Consider the following 23,312-nt stretch of genomic DNA (forward strand, 5'->3'; position numbering starts at 1 on the left):
ATCTTTTCATGGGTAATGGTCATTACTTCTGGCAATACTCTTCCAATGTAACACAATACCTCTGAGTTTGGGGCAAGCCACTTATACGCCTTCCTCCCACATATGAAATATGCATCATCATGGAGGACATATGGGACAGAATATGACATCACCATATTACAAACCTTCCAGGTGAAAAATCCTATCCCTTACTCTCTCATCTGTCTAGAACACGTATCATGTTGTATGATATGTGCATAGTATCCTGGTGATACTTCTCCAACTCGCATGGGCCTATTTCCTGTGTTGGAAATATCTTCCACTGCTGGCTATTTGGCGTATAAGTTCTGAGTCGATGGGCATTCAATCGGCTCTGTGTGAGAATGTCATGGTTCGGTTGTTCCATGTCACTTCCCAATTTCCTGGCTTTCGGGGATTGGAAATGTTAAAACATATTAGGGACCTATCTACATGATATGGATGGAGCTTCAAACTAGGAGGCTTAGAAATATTACATTTCTTGTCCACCGGTCTCCCATCCCTTAACTCAAGTACCTCATCTATCGTTAAAGAGTATGGCACTAGTCCTGACTTTCTATGACCTTGAGGTACTTGTGAGCACACCCAGCATTCCGTTTGGTTTAAAACCTTACCCACTAATGAGTGATAGTCACTCAATGGACGACGGTCCATGTTGATATTAAGGCTGGACTGACATCTCTGGATGCACCCGTCCTCAACTATGTGTTCACAATTCCTACAGATACAATTATCTTCAGGTAACAATCCTTCACAATGTCTCTTAGTGTCATGGCTACCAGATCGTTTTCTGATACTCGCCTTTACTCAGTGATTGTGCTGCTCTTGGAATTCTACGAATCCATCCTGATCATCAGAACCCATTCCAGATCCTTTCTCGACCTCACTGGTACTCTCACCGAAACAGACTACTCTGGTCAACAACAGGGTCAACAGGAAAACACGGACTGCAGTCTCTTGGGGCGAGTCCATCTTACAGGAGGAGAAAGAGAAAGTTGTAATGGGGGTACCGAAAACAATTGAAGGGGTTGAAAAATGTTACGATAATTGTCCACTAGTCTTGTTGTTCTATTTGCTCAGATGTCGTCTCATCAATGTTGTCTCTTAGTCTTCCCAAAACGAACACTCCAGTGATACGATATTCTTTCCGACTCAGCGATCTTTCTGTAAGGAGCATAAATCTTGCATTACCATTTGTCTAACTGTTGTGTGACATACCATCCGTAAAACATGAAAGAACAAAAAGAGAGAGAGAATAGAAAAAAAAACATTGTCAGATTTCCGTTCACCATCTGGCTTTTTACACCAACATGTCCACCGGTATCTCTGCACAGTCTCCTCCACCAGTATTTCCACTCTCCACCCTTTGCATTTGGCCAGATACAACGATGCTGGTAAGACATACTGGGGTTGGCTAGACCTCTGAAAAGACCAAGTAGTCATGTGACGTTTGAGTTCTGCTGGTGAACGTCAGAGATGAGAAGGAAACCTTTAAAGATAAATTACAAAGTTTACCCGGCCGTCCCTGTGTCTACAAGGAATTGACCTCCCAATTTCATTGACTGTAACCTCAGGCTTACTATCAAGGCTAATGATCAACTTCACTGGCTGCAAATTACAGGTGCGGCCCAAAGTTCTTCCTATATGATCCCTGATTACAATTACGTGTGTCATAACTTTGCTTGTGTTCTTGTCTAGGGGGTCTGACTTTATGTGTGCTGTTACAGTTGCTGGCATAATGCCCTTCCCTTTTACAAAGATAACAAACCCTTGGCTTCCTCCCTGTGCCAGTGGCCTGGGGTTTTGGTCGATTTGATGCCTCTTCTAGTGCTTGGATGTTCATCACCATCAACCGCTCTCCGTGTGCTTCCCTGGTTCTTTGGATATTACGGTCATGCTCGATAGTGGACTCTCTTAATGCAGCCACCGAGATACCTCTCCAGTTAGGTAGAGAGGTTTGTACCCTGATTCTTAGTGTGTCTTTTAAGCCGTCCATTAATACGGACACAGCTACCTCCCTATAATGTACATTATCCTCAATGTCCGTGATCCCAGTGTATCTAGATTTTTCCTGCAGTGCTCGATGGGAATATTACACTGCCATTTCACCTTCTTTTTGTCTAATGGAGAAAATTTTGTTCCACTTGACAACAGTTGGGAAATATACTCCTAATTGCAGATTGATTTGTTGTACATTCTCCTGAGTGTATTCCTCAGTGAGAGGTACGTCTGCGTCTAATTTACAATCAGTAATAAATTTGGCAGGGTCAATGTTGGAGGGTAAACATACTCGTAGCACTGTTCGCCAATCTTTGTTTGTGGGTTCTGCGGCGTTAACTAATTATTTAATAAACCTCTGACATGCGGCTAGATCTCTCCTGGGATCAGGAAATTCAGACATAATTGTCCTCAATTCCATCCGGGACCAGGGACAATGCATAGCAATGTCTCTGACGGGAGTGACTCCCTGAGCGTCAGTCCTCTCATTGGGGACTGTGATCACCCTGACAGTATTTAGTTCAATTACACAATCTTGTGTTGACTCTACAAAGTGAGGTGCAATTGTCTGTGCATAATGTTCAATACCGTACTTACCTGTGGACACGACCTCACCTGACCCTCCATAAGGGGGCTTTACTACTACTTTTACCGATTGGGCCGTGCCCACCTGGGGGTCTCGTATGATGGCTGCTGGAAAACGTGCCAACATCGTGCTGGGCTCACTGTCTTGCTTGTAATCCTGAGGGAAGTTTAACATGGGGTGCAACTTGCACAGGTTAGAATTTGTACATTTATCAGTTTTACTCCTATCGTCATTAACACATTAATTACATTAACTACTATCATAATTAATACATTTATTAAGTGCATTATTATCCTCATATCCCAGTATGCCATTCTCTGTAACCATTGCTTCTCCAGTTGCCATGTGCTTCCTGCTAGTGTTGGAACCAGCTGCTTGAGCTAATCCTCTTTGTATCTCACCTTCCTGTTGCCATAACTGTAAACAATCATAATGTCTAATCCGTTGCTTCCTGGATTTTATCAGACATATCCTTCTCCTTAGATTATGCAATACCTCTGAGTCAAAACTACCTATCCCAGGAAATGGTGCTTTTTTTTCCCCACAGTCATTCATGTCCATTCATCACAAAAGGTCTCAGTATGGGGACCATACTTCCCCCACATTACTAACCGAGCAGACCCTCGGGGTCTGCAAGCCTCTTCATTCTGAACCCTGACTGCTAAACGTCCCTGTGTTGTGCACTTGGCTTCCATTGTGGACCTTTTAAACACAGAAAAACTTCCTAAAATGCACCAAATACAGAAGTCTACGGTGGGAGTTCTTCAAGCTCTTCCTCCAGCTTCTTCTGCTCCGAGTATCACGGATCCGCCTCTTTTAGCAGACACACGTAATCGTTGCAGGCCCTACCTCTAGAGATATTCCTGAGAGACCAGTGAAAATTCCCTTCCTTTATTTTACACAAATCACGCTTGCATGTGCTCCCTATGAGGGCAATTTACGCATGAATTATGCGACCTCATATCACGTTGTGTCACGGGTTTACACCTACAACCGTGCGGTCCAATCGTACCACTTATAGACACTTGTTGTCCATAAATGGTAGGATCATTGGAGTCTTCCTGCTGTGCTCCACAACAGCCGGACCGTAATACCACGAGAACTTTTACCACACTTCGTTGCACGTTTTCACCTAGACCGTGCTTCACCAAGATTCACCAAGCATCAAGACCACCAAGATCACCAAGACCACCAAGCGGGATTCAATACACTCATACCTTTTTCAGCCCACACTATCATTCTATAGTTTTCTGATCAGAAAAATAATTTCCCGTAATCTGATAGCTCTCCCCAGAGGTATTACAGTAAAGCAAGGTATTTAAACTAAATATTGGAAACTGAACAAATTTGTGCTATTATCCTGTGGCTTCCGTATCCTCTTACTAAAACAATGCTATCATGTGATTTGTATTTAGTGGGCGTATCTGTACTCACATTGCGTAATTTACGCCACGTGTGTAGGCCTTTGTGTAGCGTACGCTGTCTCGCACGCGGTAGACACGTGTACACAGGTCGGATACTCCACAATAATACAAATAACACACTTCTATAAATGTAAACGATATTCAACTATAATCGCTTACCCACACCACACATTATCTCCAGCACAACCTTTATAACTGGGTCAGGCTGCGTGCGTGTTTTACAATTACTCACTTAAGTATTAGTTTTACTTTTAACTAAATAGCAACAAATTTCTTCAGCACGTGATCAATGCAAATGGCAAACAGAAAGGTAGATATGTGAAAGTACACAAATGAAAATACCGGTGTGTGCGTGTGTTGTGTGCGCAATTTGCACCAAACAGAAATTAAAACAGTTTTAAAAGACAATAGCTTAACGTTCTTACCTTTCAGATCCGGATCCCACCAGCATCCCTACAAACCAAGCGGAGCAGATGCTTATCTGATTAGCACTACCGTATCCCCAACCACAAACACGACTACAGGGGATACTACCTTCCTGCCCTTTGCTGATGGATAATGTCTGCCTGGTTCCGCTTGGCTGCAGATATGAGGAGGCCCGGACGATGCCCCCAATTGATAAAGTCAAATATTACCTATGAACATAAGCTATATACTTATTATAGACTAATTACGCAATTGGCGCAAGGAGTACCGTAATGGTACGCACTTAGCGTAGCAGACACTAGGCCGTGAGCGCGACGCACGAGCGACATGTACGCTCATGGGCTTACGCTTAGTATCGAGCACGCTATGGGCGTCCCGAGTACCGTACTGCTACGCAGTTGGCGTAGCAGACGCTGTGCCGTGAGAATGGGACATGAGCGGCGCAGACGCTCACTAAATGATACACACTAAACCTTATAACAACTCACTGTAAGGGTATGCTTATACTGTAAACCTTAGTACTGTGATACTACAATGATGTAATGCTTATTGACCTTGATAATATGAAAGCTGTTTGAGCGATTGAGATGCTCAGAAACCTTTTGTAGTAAATGGTGAAATACACAAGACCTAGTATGGATTTAAACGACCACTCAGGCTCTAACACCTTCGTGGAAGATTCTTTTTGTATAAGAAAAGGTAAACAATACAGCTTATACACTACAAACCTAACATCAATATGTAAACAGAATAACAAGGAATTTTATGAACAATAGCGAAGCGATCGCAAACACGTACAAACAGAAAGAGAATAAATGGCGAACACAAAGGATAACAAAATGGCTACAGGGAACTTACACACGTGGGAATGATACGCAAGCGCGTCCTGGAAACCAGCCCTCAGCCTTCAATGTGAAAACCTTGCAGAGAGAGTGAGTGCTGGTCCAGCAATGGTGGTCTTTATATACACAGCATACAGTAACAATACAATGGTCCCTACAATCTCATTGTTCATTGGACACAGGAATGTGTCTCTGCATTATAACAAAAGGTCATAGGTGGATTCGAACAGGTGGGATGTGTCTTTCTCCAACTGCTCAGGTGGGAGGTATCCTCAGGACTCCCGCCGCATGGATAATGAACAGCAAATACAGTAAATGTCTATAAACTACTTTTATACATAACTATATGCAGGAGCGAGCAATCTCTTCCTAACCAACACTGAAATGTTACTATTAAAATACTCTACAGCTGGATACTAAATACCACCGTTCAACCTTTATCTGACCCTTCCTATCATGCAAATAGGAATCCCTCTGTCCACGAACCGTTTACACTAAACATACTTGCTGACATTGTTAAGGGGAATATTATCTATAAAACACACTATTTGGGTTAAATATGTTGCGATCAAGTCGCTCGCTAGACGCTTACAAACTCCGCCGTAAATACACATCTCCATGCGCAGGAGACGTCGGAGCATCCCTTATGCAACCTGAGGGGATGAGTACGCACGGGGGAGTGGGTGCACGAGCAGCGGGCATGTGCATTGGGGTTAGTAGAAGGCATTGTGAATCAGGATATTTTTCGACTTTGACAGTCCACCCTTTGGCAGTCACCAATAACTGCCACTTTCTAAACAATTCAAGCAGAAAAATATATGTTACCATGAAATACCTCATTATGATTGGGAGTAGGGAGGAGAGGAGGAGGTGGGAAATGTATGACCTAGTGGGATAGTAAAAGCATGTGTGTATAAAATCCATGTCTGAGGGGTCATGTATCATGTTGCCGTACGTGTTCTAAACCAAGCTTTGAGGTATTGCGAAGTATACATTAAATCCTTCTCATCCTGTATTAAGGGTCTGTAAATGGGCTAACAAACTCTACCGAGCTCTTTTCGGCTTTTAGTTCCAACAAATGGGGTGCACGTTAGTTGATGATACATGAAGGGGGAGAATATGTGAGTGCTAGTATATGTGCCTATATTTCCTATCGACTATGTGTGTCACTACCTGAAGATAGTAGAGATGAAGATAAGAAACATGCGTTATAAATGCAGTCGTATGGTTATGTATATGGTCATCTTTGGGTGTCTTGTTGAAGTCTTGTCTGATGACTTGTCCGATTGCTGTATCTTTGCTGTATCATTGCTGTATGTGGCAAGCAAAGCTCTTCAAGTGTCCATAAAAAGTACAGTCTTTAAAAGCTCATCAGGTGTCTGTGACACAGTTCATCAGTGGTCTGTATAAAGGGTCATCAATCTCTTCTTCCAAGTGGATGTCTTTGTACCTTGGAGAAAAACAAAAGAGAAACGGGTGAAAGAAACAGGCCGTGGAATCACATTTTATCACAACATTGTCTCAATTGATGGGTCATAAATTAAACTAGTTGTTGTTACAATGCCCTCGCTCCTCAAACTCATCAATTTGGTTCTACGCTTGCAATTCATTAAAATCCGAACACATCTGAATATCATACCAATCATTATGACAACTCCTAGGATACATAAGAGGAACTTCCCTACAGTAACGATAACATTTTGAGCCCATTCTCCTAAACCTGAGAACCAATTATGAGGGTTCAACCATGATACCCAGCCAGTTAGTTTATTACCCACAGAAGCAAGGGTAAGGTTGTGTCTCCTTCGGAACTCCCACTTCAATTGCAAGATATCGTCCATCTTTTGATCTGTGACCTCTGTTGGGTCCTCAGTGCTGTTTGTGACAACATTTCACACCATACTGAGTTGCTAGGGTGACACAATACCCTCCTGTTACTGCTGTGATGTACTTTAGAACCATCCTGTGCAGGATCAGTTCTGTTTTGTAAGCCTGCAATTCTCTCCCGGTATACCTGAAGGTGTCATCATACATCTCGGTGATATTGTCTATCAGGTTCGCTAGGGCAGTTATATACCTAAAATTTATAACTCCTCTGGCGGTATGGGTATTATCTAACGCGAGTAGGAATTGAATCCCGGTGGATTCGTGGATCAAATCAGAGGCTGCATGCTCTGTCCTATCTATAAGGTGTCTCTTTACAATGTGTTCGTAATGGGTGTGAGTGTAAGGAGCTTGAGCATTGCGGTGAGCATCTTTCATCTTTTCATGGGTAATGGTCATTACTTCTGGCAATACTCTTCCAATGTAACACAATACCTCTGAGTTTGGGGCAAGCCACTTATACGCCTTCCTCCCACATATGAAATATGCATCATCATGGAGGACATATGGGACAGAATATGACATCACCATATTACAAACCTTCCAGGTGAAAAATCCTATCCCTTACTCTCTCATCTGTCTAGAACACGTATCATGTTGTATGATATGTGCATAGTATCCTGGTGATACTTCTCCAACTCGCATGGGCCTATTTCCTGTGTTGGAAATATCTTCCACTGCTGGCTATTTGGCGTATAAGTTCTGAGTCGATGGGCATTCAATCGGCTCTGTGTGAGAATGTCATGGTTCGGTTGTTCCATGTCACTTCCCAATTTCCTGGCTTTCGGGGATTGGAAATGTTAAAACATATTAGGGACCTATCTACATGATATGGATGGAGCTTCAAACTAGGAGGCTTAGAAATATTACATTTCTTGTCCACCGGTCTCCCATCCCTTAACTCAAGTACCTCATCTATCGTTAAAGAGTATGGCACTAGTCCTGACTTTCTATGACCTTGAGGTACTTGTGAGCACACCCAGCATTCCGTTTGGTTTAAAACCTTACCCACTAATGAGTGATAGTCACTCAATGGACGACGGTCCATGTTGATATTAAGGCTGGACTGACATCTCTGGATGCACCCGTCCTCAACTATGTGTTCACAATTCCTACAGATACAATTATCTTCAGGTAACAATCCTTCACAATGTCTCTTAGTGTCATGGCTACCAGATCGTTTTCTGATACTCGCCTTTACTCAGTGATTGTGCTGCTCTTGGAATTCTACGAATCCATCCTGATCATCAGAACCCATTCCAGATCCTTTCTCGACCTCACTGGTACTCTCACCGAAACAGACTACTCTGGTCAACAACAGGGTCAACAGGAAAACACGGACTGCAGTCTCTTGGGGCGAGTCCATCTTACAGGAGGAGAAAGAGAAAGTTGTAATGGGGGTACCGAAAACAATTGAAGGGGTTGAAAAATGTTACGATAATTGTCCACTAGTCTTGTTGTTCTATTTGCTCAGATGTCGTCTCATCAATGTTGTCTCTTAGTCTTCCCAAAACGAACACTCCAGTGATACGATATTCTTTCCGACTCAGCGATCTTTCTGTAAGGAGCATAAATCTTGCATTACCATTTGTCTAACTGTTGTGTGACATACCATCCGTAAAACATGAAAGAACAAAAAGAGAGAGAGAATAGAAAAAAAAACATTGTCAGATTTCCGTTCACCATCTGGCTTTTTACACCAACATGTCCACCGGTATCTCTGCACAGTCTCCTCCACCAGTATTTCCACTCTCCACCCTTTGCATTTGGCCAGATACAACGATGCTGGTAAGACATACTGGGGTTGGCTAGACCTCTGAAAAGACCAAGTAGTCATGTGACGTTTGAGTTCTGCTGGTGAACGTCAGAGATGAGAAGGAAACCTTTAAAGATAAATTACAAAGTTTACCCGGCCGTCCCTGTGTCTACAAGGAATTGACCTCCCAATTTCATTGACTGTAACCTCAGGCTTACTATCAAGGCTAATGATCAACTTCACTGGCTGCAAATTACAGGTGCGGCCCAAAGTTCTTCCTATATGATCCCTGATTACAATTACGTGTGTCATAACTTTGCTTGTGTTCTTGTCTAGGGGGTCTGACTTTATGTGTGCTGTTACAGTTGCTGGCATAATGCCCTTCCCTTTTACAAAGATAACAAACCCTTGGCTTCCTCCCTGTGCCAGTGGCCTGGGGTTTTGGTCGATTTGATGCCTCTTCTAGTGCTTGGATGTTCATCACCATCAACCGCTCTCCGTGTGCTTCCCTGGTTCTTTGGATATTACGGTCATGCTCGATAGTGGACTCTCTTAATGCAGCCACCGAGATACCTCTCCAGTTAGGTAGAGAGGTTTGTACCCTGATTCTTAGTGTGTCTTTTAAGCCGTCCATTAATACGGACACAGCTACCTCCCTATAATGTACATTATCCTCAATGTCCGTGATCCCAGTGTATCTAGATTTTTCCTGCAGTGCTCGATGGGAATATTACACTGCCATTTCACCTTCTTTTTGTCTAATGGAGAAAATTTTGTTCCACTTGACAACAGTTGGGAAATATACTCCTAATTGCAGATTGATTTGTTGTACATTCTCCTGAGTGTATTCCTCAGTGAGAGGTACGTCTGCGTCTAATTTACAATCAGTAATAAATTTGGCAGGGTCAATGTTGGAGGGTAAACATACTCGTAGCACTGTTCGCCAATCTTTGTTTGTGGGTTCTGCGGCGTTAACTAATTATTTAATAAACCTCTGACATGCGGCTAGATCTCTCCTGGGATCAGGAAATTCAGACATAATTGTCCTCAATTCCATCCGGGACCAGGGACAATGCATAGCAATGTCTCTGACGGGAGTGACTCCCTGAGCGTCAGTCCTCTCATTGGGGACTGTGATCACCCTGACAGTATTTAGTTCAATTACACAATCTTGTGTTGACTCTACAAAGTGAGGTGCAATTGTCTGTGCATAATGTTCAATACCGTACTTACCTGTGGACACGACCTCACCTGACCCTCCATAAGGGGGCTTTACTACTACTTTTACCGATTGGGCCGTGCCCACCTGGGGGTCTCGTATGATGGCTGCTGGAAAACGTGCCAACATCGTGCTGGGCTCACTGTCTTGCTTGTAATCCTGAGGGAAGTTTAACATGGGGTGCAACTTGCACAGGTTAGAATTTGTACATTTATCAGTTTTACTCCTATCGTCATTAACACATTAATTACATTAACTACTATCATAATTAATACATTTATTAAGTGCATTATTATCCTCATATCCCAGTATGCCATTCTCTGTAACCATTGCTTCTCCAGTTGCCATGTGCTTCCTGCTAGTGTTGGAACCAGCTGCTTGAGCTAATCCTCTTTGTATCTCACCTTCCTGTTGCCATAACTGTAAACAATCATAATGTCTAATCCGTTGCTTCCTGGATTTTATCAGACATATCCTTCTCCTTAGATTATGCAATACCTCTGAGTCAAAACTACCTATCCCAGGAAATGGTGCTTTTTTTTCCCCACAGTCATTCATGTCCATTCATCACAAAAGGTCTCAGTATGGGGACCATACTTCCCCCACATTACTAACCGAGCAGACCCTCGGGGTCTGCAAGCCTCTTCATTCTGAACCCTGACTGCTAAACGTCCCTGTGTTGTGCACTTGGCTTCCATTGTGGACCTTTTAAACACAGAAAAACTTCCTAAAATGCACCAAATACAGAAGTCTACGGTGGGAGTTCTTCAAGCTCTTCCTCCAGCTTCTTCTGCTCCGAGTATCACGGATCCGCCTCTTTTAGCAGACACACGTAATCGTTGCAGGCCCTACCTCTAGAGATATTCCTGAGAGACCAGTGAAAATTCCCTTCCTTTATTTTACACAAATCACGCTTGCATGTGCTCCCTATGAGGGCAATTTACGCATGAATTATGCGACCTCATATCACGTTGTGTCACGGGTTTACACCTACAACCGTGCGGTCCAATCGTACCACTTATAGACACTTGTTGTCCATAAATGGTAGGATCATTGGAGTCTTCCTGCTGTGCTCCACAACAGCCGGACCGTAATACCACGAGAACTTTTACCACACTTCGTTGCACGTTTTCACCTAGACCGTGCTTCACCAAGATTCACCAAGCATCAAGACCACCAAGATCACCAAGACCACCAAGCGGGATTCAATACACTCATACCTTTTTCAGCCCACACTATCATTCTATAGTTTTCTGATCAGAAAAATAATTTCCCGTAATCTGATAGCTCTCCCCAGAGGTATTACAGTAAAGCAAGGTATTTAAACTAAATATTGGAAACTGAACAAATTTGTGCTATTATCCTGTGGCTTCCGTATCCTCTTACTAAAACAATGCTATCATGTGATTTGTATTTAGTGGGCGTATCTGTACTCACATTGCGTAATTTACGCCACGTGTGTAGGCCTTTGTGTAGCGTACGCTGTCTCGCACGCGGTAGACACGTGTACACAGGTCGGATACTCCACAATAATACAAATAACACACTTCTATAAATGTAAACGATATTCAACTATAATCGCTTACCCACACCACACATTATCTCCAGCACAACCTTTATAACTGGGTCAGGCTGCGTGCGTGTTTTACAATTACTCACTTAAGTATTAGTTTTACTTTTAACTAAATAGCAACAAATTTCTTCAGCACGTGATCAATGCAAATGGCAAACAGAAAGGTAGATATGTGAAAGTACACAAATGAAAATACCGGTGTGTGCGTGTGTTGTGTGCGCAATTTGCACCAAACAGAAATTAAAACAGTTTTAAAAGACAATAGCTTAACGTTCTTACCTTTCAGATCCGGATCCCACCAGCATCCCTACAAACCAAGCGGAGCAGATGCTTATCTGATTAGCACTACCGTATCCCCAACCACAAACACGACTACAGGGGATACTACCTTCCTGCCCTTTGCTGATGGATAATGTCTGCCTGGTTCCGCTTGGCTGCAGATATGAGGAGGCCCGGACGATGCCCCCAATTGATAAAGTCAAATATTACCTATGAACATAAGCTATATACTTATTATAGACTAATTACGCAATTGGCGCAAGGAGTACCGTAATGGTACGCACTTAGCGTAGCAGACACTAGGCCGTGAGCGCGACGCACGAGCGACATGTACGCTCATGGGCTTACGCTTAGTATCGAGCACGCTATGGGCGTCCCGAGTACCGTACTGCTACGCAGTTGGCGTAGCAGACGCTGTGCCGTGAGAATGGGACATGAGCGGCGCAGACGCTCACTAAATGATACACACTAAACCTTATAACAACTCACTGTAAGGGTATGCTTATACTGTAAACCTTAGTACTGTGATACTACAATGATGTAATGCTTATTGACCTTGATAATATGAAAGCTGTTTGAGCGATTGAGATGCTCAGAAACCTTTTGTAGTAAATGGTGAAATACACAAGACCTAGTATGGATTTAAACGACCACTCAGGCTCTAACACCTTCGTGGAAGATTCTTTTTGTATAAGAAAAGGTAAACAATACAGCTTATACACTACAAACCTAACATCAATATGTAAACAGAATAACAAGGAATTTTATGAACAATAGCGAAGCGATCGCAAACACGTACAAACAGAAAGAGAATAAATGGCGAACACAAAGGATAACAAAATGGCTACAGGGAACTTACACACGTGGGAATGATACGCAAGCGCGTCCTGGAAACCAGCCCTCAGCCTTCAATGTGAAAACCTTGCAGAGAGAGTGAGTGCTGGTCCAGCAATGGTGGTCTTTATATACACAGCATACAGTAACAATACAATGGTCCCTACAATCTCATTGTTCATTGGACACAGGAATGTGTCTCTGCATTATAACAAAAGGTCATAGGTGGATTCGAACAGGTGGGATGTGTCTTTCTCCAACTGCTCAGGTGGGAGGTATCCTCAGGACTCCCGCCGCATGGATAATGAACAGCAAATACAGTAAATGTCTATAAACTACTTTTATACATAACTATATGCAGGAGCGAGCAATCTCTTCCTAACCAACACTGAAATGTTACTATTAAAATACTCTACAGCTGGATACTAAATACCACCGTTCAACCTTTATCTGACCCTTCCTATCATGCAAATAGGAATCCCTCTGTCCACGAACCGTTTACACTAAACATACTTGCTGACATTGTTAAGGGGAATATTATCTATAAAACACACTGTTTGGGTTAAATATGTTGCGATCGAGTCGCTCACTATACGCTTACAAACTCCGCCGTAAATACACATCTCCATGCGCAGGAGACGTCAGAGCGTCCCTTACGCAACCTGAGGGGATGCGTATGCACGGAAGAGTGGGTGCATGAGCAGCGGGCATGTGCATTGGGGTTAGTACAAGGCATTGTGAATCAGGATATTTTTCGACTTTGACACTACATTCACACAATTCATGTATGTTTCATATACAACTTATATACACAGTCTAAAGATAATTTAATACAATATTTTTAATAACTGTGTGTATTAAAGAAAGTTTGTGTACATTGAGCCATCAGAAAACAAAAGTTTCACTATCTCACTCTCGCTCCAAAAAGTCTGTATTTCGGAATATTCCGTATTTCGGCTATTTGGATATGGGATACTCAACCTGTACTAATTTATTAACACTATAGTTTTTTCACTGGTATGCTGCGCTGGACTTTCTGTCTTATGCTGGTGTTTTGGGGTGCCACACCCTGGACCTAGATATAGCGCTAGGGACCCCAAATGTACAGAGACGCCTTGATGCGGCTTTGGGGCTTAACCACACATTTGCGCAAATATGTGTAACGAAGATCTCTGAATTCTATTATTATGTGGGATTTATATCTGGTTACGGTTATCATTCAGAGTGCTGGGGGAAACAAATGCCTAAATAAATTGTATCCTTGTATAGCTATGTCCCAGTCATGATTCTCTTTGCACCATGACTCTGTAATTGCCACAATATCCATCTTATCCTTTTTCTATATGGCAATTAGCTCTGGAATTTTGTCTCCTAAGCTCCTGGCATTTGCACACATATGTTTCAGAATTTTGACTGTGCATCTATTATTAATAGTCATGTCCAGACAGTACAAAACAGATGACAAGTTTAAAGTTGAAATTACCTGTTTGGTAATGTTGCTCAGGGTTTGGTATTTGTTTTGTTTTTTTACTAATCCGGAATCACACTCTGCCCTTTACACCACGACTAGACCTCACTAAATGTAAAGATATAGTACACCTGGCCACAAATGGCCAAACGATCAAAGGAGGTAGATATCAGACAGCAATCAATAATAAACTATGTTTCACTGAGCAACTTCCCCACACATGCAATGCCAATTACAAGCCAATCATTATTTCAAAAAACATACATGAGTTTGCATAAGAGAGAACTGTAGTGAGCAGATTGGGGATGTCTTTTCATAGTTTAAAAAGACAGATAACATTGGTACAGGTGAGAATTCAGATGTTTCTGGTAAGCTATAGACATAAATTTGAGTAGTTGCGAATGAAGTGGAAAGGTCTTGTAGCGTTCCTAACACAAATTTATGCTATGGATGTTATTGGTTTAGAGAAAAAACTATGGCGTACAATGAGGAAAATTAAGTTGTGGTACATGGTTCGTTTCAGATAAAAGTACAGTTCTTTAGGCTTGGAGTGTAAAATGTTGCAATATTTAAATGTTAACGTTCAAATAAGTGCTTACTGGTGTTGTTCAGCTGTTTGTTTACAAACAATTAGTATTATGAATAATTTATGTACAGTATGTGAAGGCAAATTGATCAGCAAAGCTGACCCTACACTGCATCTAAAGGAACTCTTGGCAAATGAATAAAGGCTACCAGTGTGGCAAAAGTTTAGTTGGTTATAGGTGAAAGTGAGTACTTTGTGAGTATGCAAACACCAGGCCAGCATGCTATCATTGACTATGCATAGGTAAGCAACAATTGCAAACCCAGGTATTAAGTCGCAAGCAAATCATGATACAACAACTGTTCTTAGACTGCATGAGGATGTGAGAGAGAAACATATATACATACGTTTAAATGGACATATGAATTTGCATGAGGTTGCAAGGCACGTTGTATGTCTGTTCCTTTGCTGTAATGTTGTTTGTCTGTTTCTGTCTGGTTTAAGACCTGAATAAGTCCTTTTTATAATATTTCATAACCCTTTTAAACAACCCTTCTAATACAATCCTTATCAGCCCAGCTGATCAGCCTAGCACTTCTCCTTTAGAATGGATTCTATCCATGTGTGTCCAATAATTCCAATCAAGGCCTAACGCCCCACCCCCAGTTACAGAGGATGCAATAAAACTCCACTAGGAAAAACACATTACTAACAATTTAGAAAATTGAAATAAAGTGTCATCCTAGTATACAATAATAACTGCAGAATTAAATATTATCGGTGACATTACTGTACACCAAAACTGCAAGGGACCAGTGAAATTACCCAATATAATATATTTGCACTGCAGCATGAATTTTCTAAATACACCAAAACTGCAAGGGACCAGTGAAATTGCCCAATATAATATATTTGCACTGCAGCATGAATTTTCTAAACACACCAAAACCGCAAGGGGCCGGTGAAATTACCCAATATAATATATTTCTGCTGCGGTGTACACTGGGCTCCACAAGGAATGGACAATGGGGTGTAGAGTAGTATCTTGATCCGAGGCACCAAAAGGCTCAAAGCTTTGACTGTTCCCAGAATGTATAGCGCCTCCTCTATATATATCCGGCCTCCTTGCATAGGATCTCAGTTTTGTAGTTGGTGCTGCAGTAGCAGGCACTTAACAGAGGGGCTGCTCCAGGCATCCCTAAGAAGAGCTTTTTTTCTGAGACAAAAAGTGAAGACTTCAAAGGCAGCAGCAGTGTTACATATCAGTGGACATTCACGGCCTCAGCTCCGGCTCTCCCCAGCGGTGCTGTACACTCCCGAGCCCTGGTTGCCGGGTTACTACAGCAGGAGGCTCCGGTTTACTTCTTGTCAGGCACACACGATGGGGGCTCTCCGGGATCGCGCGCTGGCGGTGGACACAGTGGCAGTACAGGCGATCCCACTAGATCACCAGGGCATGGGACAGGTCAGGTTTTCTCTATAAACCGTTTTATTAGAGCCCACAGTACCCGGTGGTTTTGCCAGCAGGGGGATAGAGTTTGGACCTGAAGCTCCTCCCCCAGCCCCAGTGCGCCATTTTCTGCAAAAGTTCCCACCCTGGAGCTGCATATCTGTCTCTCCCTCACTCCCTGGCAGTGTCTGCGGCGCCATTATCCCTCAGCTCACTGTTCCTGGGAATGCAAATCCTCCTATGTAAAGCCGCCTGGTTGTCAGTGCTGTGACTTTACAAGACACTTAAGTATTCTACCTGCCTTTTTAGTCAGTGTTAGTTAAGAGAGTGTATTTAGTCAGGGTTTCCTAGTACAATTACCCTGTGATATACATCCAGTTCTTACTGTGTACTGTTATATCTATTGTTACATAGCTGTGTAAGCTAGTCCAGTGCAGTATTATTGTTAGTAATAACCTCTGCATTCTACAAACTGTGACTATTTGTGTGTGCATTTGATAGCTGAGTGGTGTCCATTTCGTGTCTTTCACTCAACCTGCTATCCCTATATTCTATAACCTGAGGGGGCTTGGTGCATCAGGTTTTATCGGATATAGGATTTTCACAAAGATATACTGTGTTACGTATTTTTCTCTGTGATTTAGTCACCATATCTCTCCTTTATCTCTGCTGATGCTGACTACACTGCACAGGGGTTTGGGCTAGAGGTATTGTGCTGCTGACAAATTGTACTGTGTTACCTGATACTGCAAGTTATATCATGTCTGCTTCTGAGGGTATTGGCTCTGGGGCAGAACACACTGTGTTGCTGAAAACGCAGATACCTATGAGGAGAATATAGCAGCTTTGGGCTCTGGTTCTGGGGGCTCCTTGCCCCCCAGTGGGACGGTGGCAACGGCGGCAAATTATGACCCGCCGTGGGCCGCTTTTTCCACGCTTCTGCATAAGCTAGTTCATAAACTAACACCCCCTCTGGGACCCCTAATGCCGGTATAACCGTTTGTGGTCCCTGCAGCTAACCCGCCATGGGCGGACGATTTATCTGCTCAATTAAAGAAGTTGAACCAGTCCCTGACTACTAAAAAGTCTGATCGTTGCCCGCCTACGTCAAAGGGGTCCTCTAAGCGAGCGCTTGTCTCCTCACAATCCACTGCTGTCACTGACACCTCGTCGGATGAAGACGGCACTTACACTGACCCCACAGGTTCTGACTCAGATATGGCTGATGCGAAGGGTGGTTCACGTGTGGATGTTCCTGATCTTTTGGAGGCTATTAAGTTAATTTTACCGATTACGGATGATCCCGAGCCATCCGTTGCTCCTAAGAAACCATATAGGTTCAAGCGTCAGAAGGTGATTAAACAAGTTTTACCTCACTCTGACCACCTAATTGATATACGTCAGGAACCCTGGGAAAACCCAGGTACGAAGTTTGTGCCTCAAAAGAAGATGCTGGCTTGCTATCCCCTCGCGCCGGAGCTGTCTAAGAATTGTGAAACGCCTCCTCCAGTGGACTCACATGTGGCTAGGATGGTGGTTTCCTCAGCTCTACCGGTCACTACCGTCATGTCTCTAAAAGAGCCTACGGATAAACATGTGGAGGGTTGTCTTAAAGTGATTTACACCCTCATGGGTGCTGTACAAAGGCCCACTTTTGCAGCTACTTGGGCTGCAGAGGCCATTGAAGCATGGGCCTTGGAGTTAGATGCTGAAATCTACTCTGACGATGCTAGACAATGCTTGTCTTATATTGTCACAGCTTCTCGTTATATTAAAGAGGCGGCTTCTGATGCCGGTATCCTGGCAGCCAAGGCCTCCACTACATCAGTCTTGGCTCACCGGATATTGTGGTTGAGATTCTGGTCTGTGGATCTGGACTCTATAAAAACCCTGGAGGTACACCCTTTTAAGGGAGATATTCTGTTTGGGGAGGATTTAAATAATATTGTGGCTGACTTGGCTACTGCCAAAACTGCCTGTCTGCCAAGTACTGCTCCTTCTGTGTCGAAGGCTAAAGGTACTTCCTTTCGCCCTTTTAGTCCTTCAGGTAAAAAAAAAGGTCAGGCATACAACAAGCAGGCCCGCACTTCCAAACCTGGTAAGCCTAAGCCCAAAAGAGCCTGGGCAGCCTGTCAGCCAGCTTCCAAGACAGATAAGCCGGCCACATTATGAGGCGGTCCTCCCTCTGGGGGTTCCTAGGGTGTGGGGCCGGCTTCTAGGGTATACCCAGGAATGGGTGAAGACCACTTCAGATGCCTGGGTACGGGAAGTCGTCACTCGAGGTTACGCCACAGCCTTCAAAAACCGACCCCCTCATCGATTTTGCCAGACAGATGTCCCGTTGGACAAGACAAAGGCAAACACTTTACATTCGGTGGTACAGACGTTCCTGGATACAGGAGTCATAGTACAGGTGCCCCTTGCTCTGAGGGGCTGGGGGTACTATTCTCCGCTGTTTCTAGTCCCGAAACCGAATGGGTCCTCCCGGCCCATTCTCAACCTCAAGGCATTGAACAGGTTTGTGAAGGTTTCCAAGTTCTGGATGGAAACCCTTCGCTCTATAGTTCTGGCCTTGGAACCTGGGGACATCATGGTCTTCCTGGATATACAGGATGCTTACCTGCATATTCCTATAGCAGTGTCTCATCAGCAATACCTGAGATTTGCGATTGGCAATTGCCATTACCAGTTTCGGGCGTTACCTTTTGGTTTAACAATGGCTCCACGAGTCTTTACAAAAGTCATGGCAGTGATGACGGTGGTACTCCGCCGTCAAGGGGTCAGGATACTGCCGTATTTGGACGACTTGCTAAAACTGGCAAATTCCCCAGAACTTCTCCTGCGTCATCTAGAAGTGACGGTCCGGTTTCTGCAAGCCCACGGGTGGCTCATCAACTGGAAGAAGTCATCCCTGATCCCCGCTCAGAGCATGGTGCATCTGGATGCACTATTGGACACTCACAACCAGCAGTTGTTCCTGTCTCTGGAGAAAGTCCTGAAACTTCAGGACAGGATTCGTTGCTTCCTATCTCGTCCGCAAGTGTCGATACATTCGGCGATGCAGGTGCTGGGACTCATGGTGTCAGCATTCGATATGGTGGAGTACGCTCAATTTCACTCTCGCCCTCTCCAGTGGCTGATTCTAGCCAAATGGGACGGCCTGCCTCACCGGATCAGGTCTCAAATGATATTATTGACTCCGGAGGTCCGTCTGCCGCTGCTCTGGTGGCCCCGGAACCAACAACTGTGCAGGAGCCATCCGTTCTGGATATCCAACTGGGTCCTGTTGACGACAGATGCCAGTCTAAGAGGTTGGGGCGTGGTGCTGGAGCAACACTCCCTTCAGGGGCAGTGGACAAAGGAGGAGTTCCTCCTCTCGATCAATATTCTGGAGTTGTGGGCAGTCTTCAATGCATTGAAAAGGAACAAACGAAAAACTGCTTCTACAGCGCCTCAATTGCAGAAGGCTAATAATCAAATTACCCTGATACGTGCGCGGCTGAAAAACACTATGTGGGTGTTTGATTAGAGAGTAAAAAAGGGGAAAAAAATCAGCTGCGCAAAGTATCAGGGAAAAGAACAGTACAATATAGGGAGAGCCGATGTATGTATATATTGATTTATTAATGGAAAGCATAAAATAACAATAAAAATGACATTAATTTATTGGATATAAAAAGCACACCATAACTCAGTTTATCCGTTTAGACCGAAACCAAATAGTGTCGGTTCTCTATATAAAAGTCCACAAAGGGAAATAAAAGTCCAGCTGTTTATGGAAAAGCAATAGATGGTAATAGCCGTGGAATTAATAGTGGAATTGAATGATCAATGCAGCAGACATCCCATATAATTAGAGGAGTGATCCAGTGTTATTAATGTTCAAATTACCTCTCCTTAGGTGGGCTGGTTCAAAGCCGAGCGTCCTCAGCGATGTGTCCTGCAATGCCCACTACGCGAATGCCGCAGGGGAGAGGGAGCCGTAGATTCACTGCAGAATGACAGCCGTGTGCTGGTGTATCCGGCTAGTAGGGAGCCGTGTGTAGATACGGTGCGGCTCGTAAATTCGGATCCACGGCTGTGCTAGGATCTATGCAGGGATGAAAAACGGCTTGCAGAGAGAACAATTCCGCTGGTGCTTCCAGATCGGATACCTTGGCAGGTGTGCAAACAGGAGGCGTGGCCTAACGCGTTTCGTCACGTGACCCGTGACTTTCTCAAAGGAATATTCCTTTGAGAAAGTCACGGGTCACGTGACGAAACGCGTTAGGCCACGCCTCCTGTTTGCACACCTGCCAAGGTATCCGATCTGGAAGCACCAGCGGAATTGTTCTCTCTGCAAGCCGTTTTTCATCCCTGCATAGATCCTAGCACAGCCGTGGATCCGAATTTACGAGCCGCACCGTATCTACACACGGCTCCCTACTAGCCGGATACACCAGCACACGGCTGTCATTCTGCAGTGAATCTACGGCTCCCTCTCCCCTGCGGCATTCGCGTAGTGGGCATTGCAGGACACATCGCCGAGGACGCTCGGCTTTGAACCAGCCCACCTAAGGAGAGGTAATTTGAACATTAATAACACTGGATCACTCCTCTAATTATATGGGATGTCTGCTGCATTGATCATTCAATTCCACTATTAATTCCACGGCTATTACCATCTATTGCTTTTCCATAAACAGCTGGACTTTTATTTCCCTTTGTGGACTTTTATTTAGAGAACCGACACTATTTGGTTTCGGTCTAAACGGATAAACTGAGTTATGGTGTGCTTTTTATATCCAATAAATTAATGTCATTTTTATTGTTATTTTATGCTTTCCATTAATAAATCAATATATACATACATCGGCTCTCCCTATATTGTACTGTTCTTTTCCCTGATACTTTGCGCAGCTGATTTTTTTCCCCTTTTCAATGCATTGAACCTAGCCCAGCATTTAATTCAGAACCGTCCTGTTCAAGTACAGTCAGACAACACCACAGTGGCTTACATAAATCATCAAGGCGGCACTCGAAGCCGCCTAGCAATGAAGGAAGTCTCACGGATTCTACAGTGGGCAGAACGCCATCTGCCGGCCATATAGGCAATATTCATTCCGGGAGTCCTGAATTGGGAAGCGGACTTTCTCAGTCGTCGGGACGTACATGCCGGCGAGTGGGGTCTCCATCCAGAAGTGTTTCAACTCCTAGTGGAAAGGTGGGGCCTTCCAGACGTAGATCTGATGGCGTCTCGACACAATCACAAGGTTCCTGTCTTCGGAGCAAGGACAAGGGATCCTCAAGCAGCATTCGTGGATGCGCAGGCAGTACCGTGGAGGTTTCGGCTGCCGTACGTGTTCCCTCCGGTGTTACTCCTGCCCAGGGTAATTTGGAAGTTCAAGCAAGAAAAAGGAATTCTGCTTCTCATAGCTCCAGCGTGGCCCAGATGGCACTGGTTCTCAGATCTGCAAGGCCTATCATCAGAGCATCCAATTCTACTTCCACAACGCCCAAAGCTCCTCCTACAGGGCCCCTGTGTCTACCAGGACCTAGCCCAGCTGTCTTTGACAGTGTAGCTCTTGAAGCTTCCGTCTAAAGGGCTAAAGGGTTTTCTGAGGCAGTCATTCAAAAAATGTTGCGGGCCCGGCTCGGATTTACTATAGGGTCTGGCATTCTTACTTTGTTTGGTGCGCATCTAACGATTATGATGCTTCCAAATTTAGTATCGCCAAGTTGTTGGCCTTTCTTCAACAGGGCCTGGAATTAGGCCTGCGTCTGGCCTCCCTCAAGGTTCAAATATCTGCCTTGTCGGTGTGGTTTCAGAGAAAAATTGTGACCTTACCTGATATGCATTCCTTTACTCAGGGTGTGTTGCGTATCCAACCTACCTATGTCCCGCCTGTGGCTCCTTGGGACTTGTCGGTGGTTTTGGAGGCGTTGCAAGAGTCTTCGTTTGAACCTCTTGGTTCAGCTGACCTTAAGTGGCTTTCCCTTAAGGTGGTGTTTCTGCTGGCTATTGCTTCAGCTAGACGTGTGTCGGATTTGGGTGCTTTGTCCTGTATCTCCCCATATCTGATTTTTCACCGTGACCGGGCGGTTCTTAAAACTCGTCCCGGCTATCTACCTAAGGTGGTTTCTTCGTTCCATCTTAACCAGGAGATTGTAGTTCTGGCACTTGTGTCTCCTTATCTGTCTCCCAAAGACCGGTCTTTGGATGTGGTACGGGCTCTCCGTATCTATGTGAAGAGAACTGCTCCTATTAGGAAATCTGAATCTCTTTTTTGTTGTGTTTGAGTTTCACAAACGTGGCTGGCCTGCTCACAAGCAAACTCTGGCCAGATGGATTAGAATGGTGATTGCACATGCTTATGTGAAGGCTGGTCTCTCTGCTCCTGATCACATTAAGGCCCAATCTACTCGGTCTGTTGGACCTTCTAGGGTGGCCCGCCGTGGTGCGACCCTTTTTGTGCAAGGCGGCTATGTGGTCCTCTCTGAACACGTTCATAAGGTTCTATGCCTTCGATACTGCCGCTTCCCAGGATGCTTCCTTTGGACGCCGGGTTCTTGTGCCCTCTACAGTGCGTCCCCTCCCATAAGGATCTATTTTAGAACATCCCCATTGTCCATTCCTTGTGGAGCCCAGTGTACCTTGCAGAAAGAGTTTTAACAAAGGTAAGTTCTTACCATAAAACTCGTTTTGCACTGCAGCATGAATTTTCTAAATGCACCAAAACTGCAAGGGATCAGTGAGATTACCTGCAATGAAAGGAGAGAGAAGAGAAAATTGTCACATCCCAGCACAACACAGTCCTTAAATGTCTGGCACAGATACAGCCACTATGTAAGTCCTGAATAAGTCCTTTATATAATATTTCATAACCCTTTTAAACAACCCTTTTAATACAACCCTGATCAGCCCGGCTGATCAGCCTAGCACCTGTCACTGGCCTAGACTGTGGGTGTTGTGAACTCGGGGATTCTTCCGATGGTTGGGAAGAGGAACCACAACTGAGCCGGAAAAGGGGAGGCCTAATATAGGATTTC

At 44.2% G+C, this 23,312-nt stretch overlaps 1 protein-coding gene across 2 annotated transcripts in view; it reads left to right on the forward strand.

The window, feature by feature from the left end:
* LOC134949304 (cytochrome P450 2C15-like) overlaps positions 1–23,312 on the forward strand; it is a 140,577-nt gene that overhangs the window by 91,508 nt on the left and 25,757 nt on the right. Inside the window, exon 8 of one of the 2 annotated variants that reach the window (XM_063937801.1) lies at positions 4,459–5,020. The exons of the other annotated variant lie outside the window; for it this stretch is intronic. Coding sequence (XP_063793871.1) covers positions 4,459–4,515 — 57 coding nt within the window. The 3' untranslated portion in view covers positions 4,516–5,020. Of the gene's footprint in view, positions 1–4,458; positions 5,021–23,312 lie in introns of those variants that run through there. 2 annotated transcript variants of the gene reach the window in all.

The sequence above is a fragment of the Pseudophryne corroboree genome, chromosome 8 (assembly GCF_028390025.1).
Source record: "Pseudophryne corroboree isolate aPseCor3 chromosome 8, aPseCor3.hap2, whole genome shotgun sequence".
Classification (NCBI taxonomy): Eukaryota; Metazoa; Chordata; class Amphibia; order Anura; family Myobatrachidae; genus Pseudophryne; species Pseudophryne corroboree.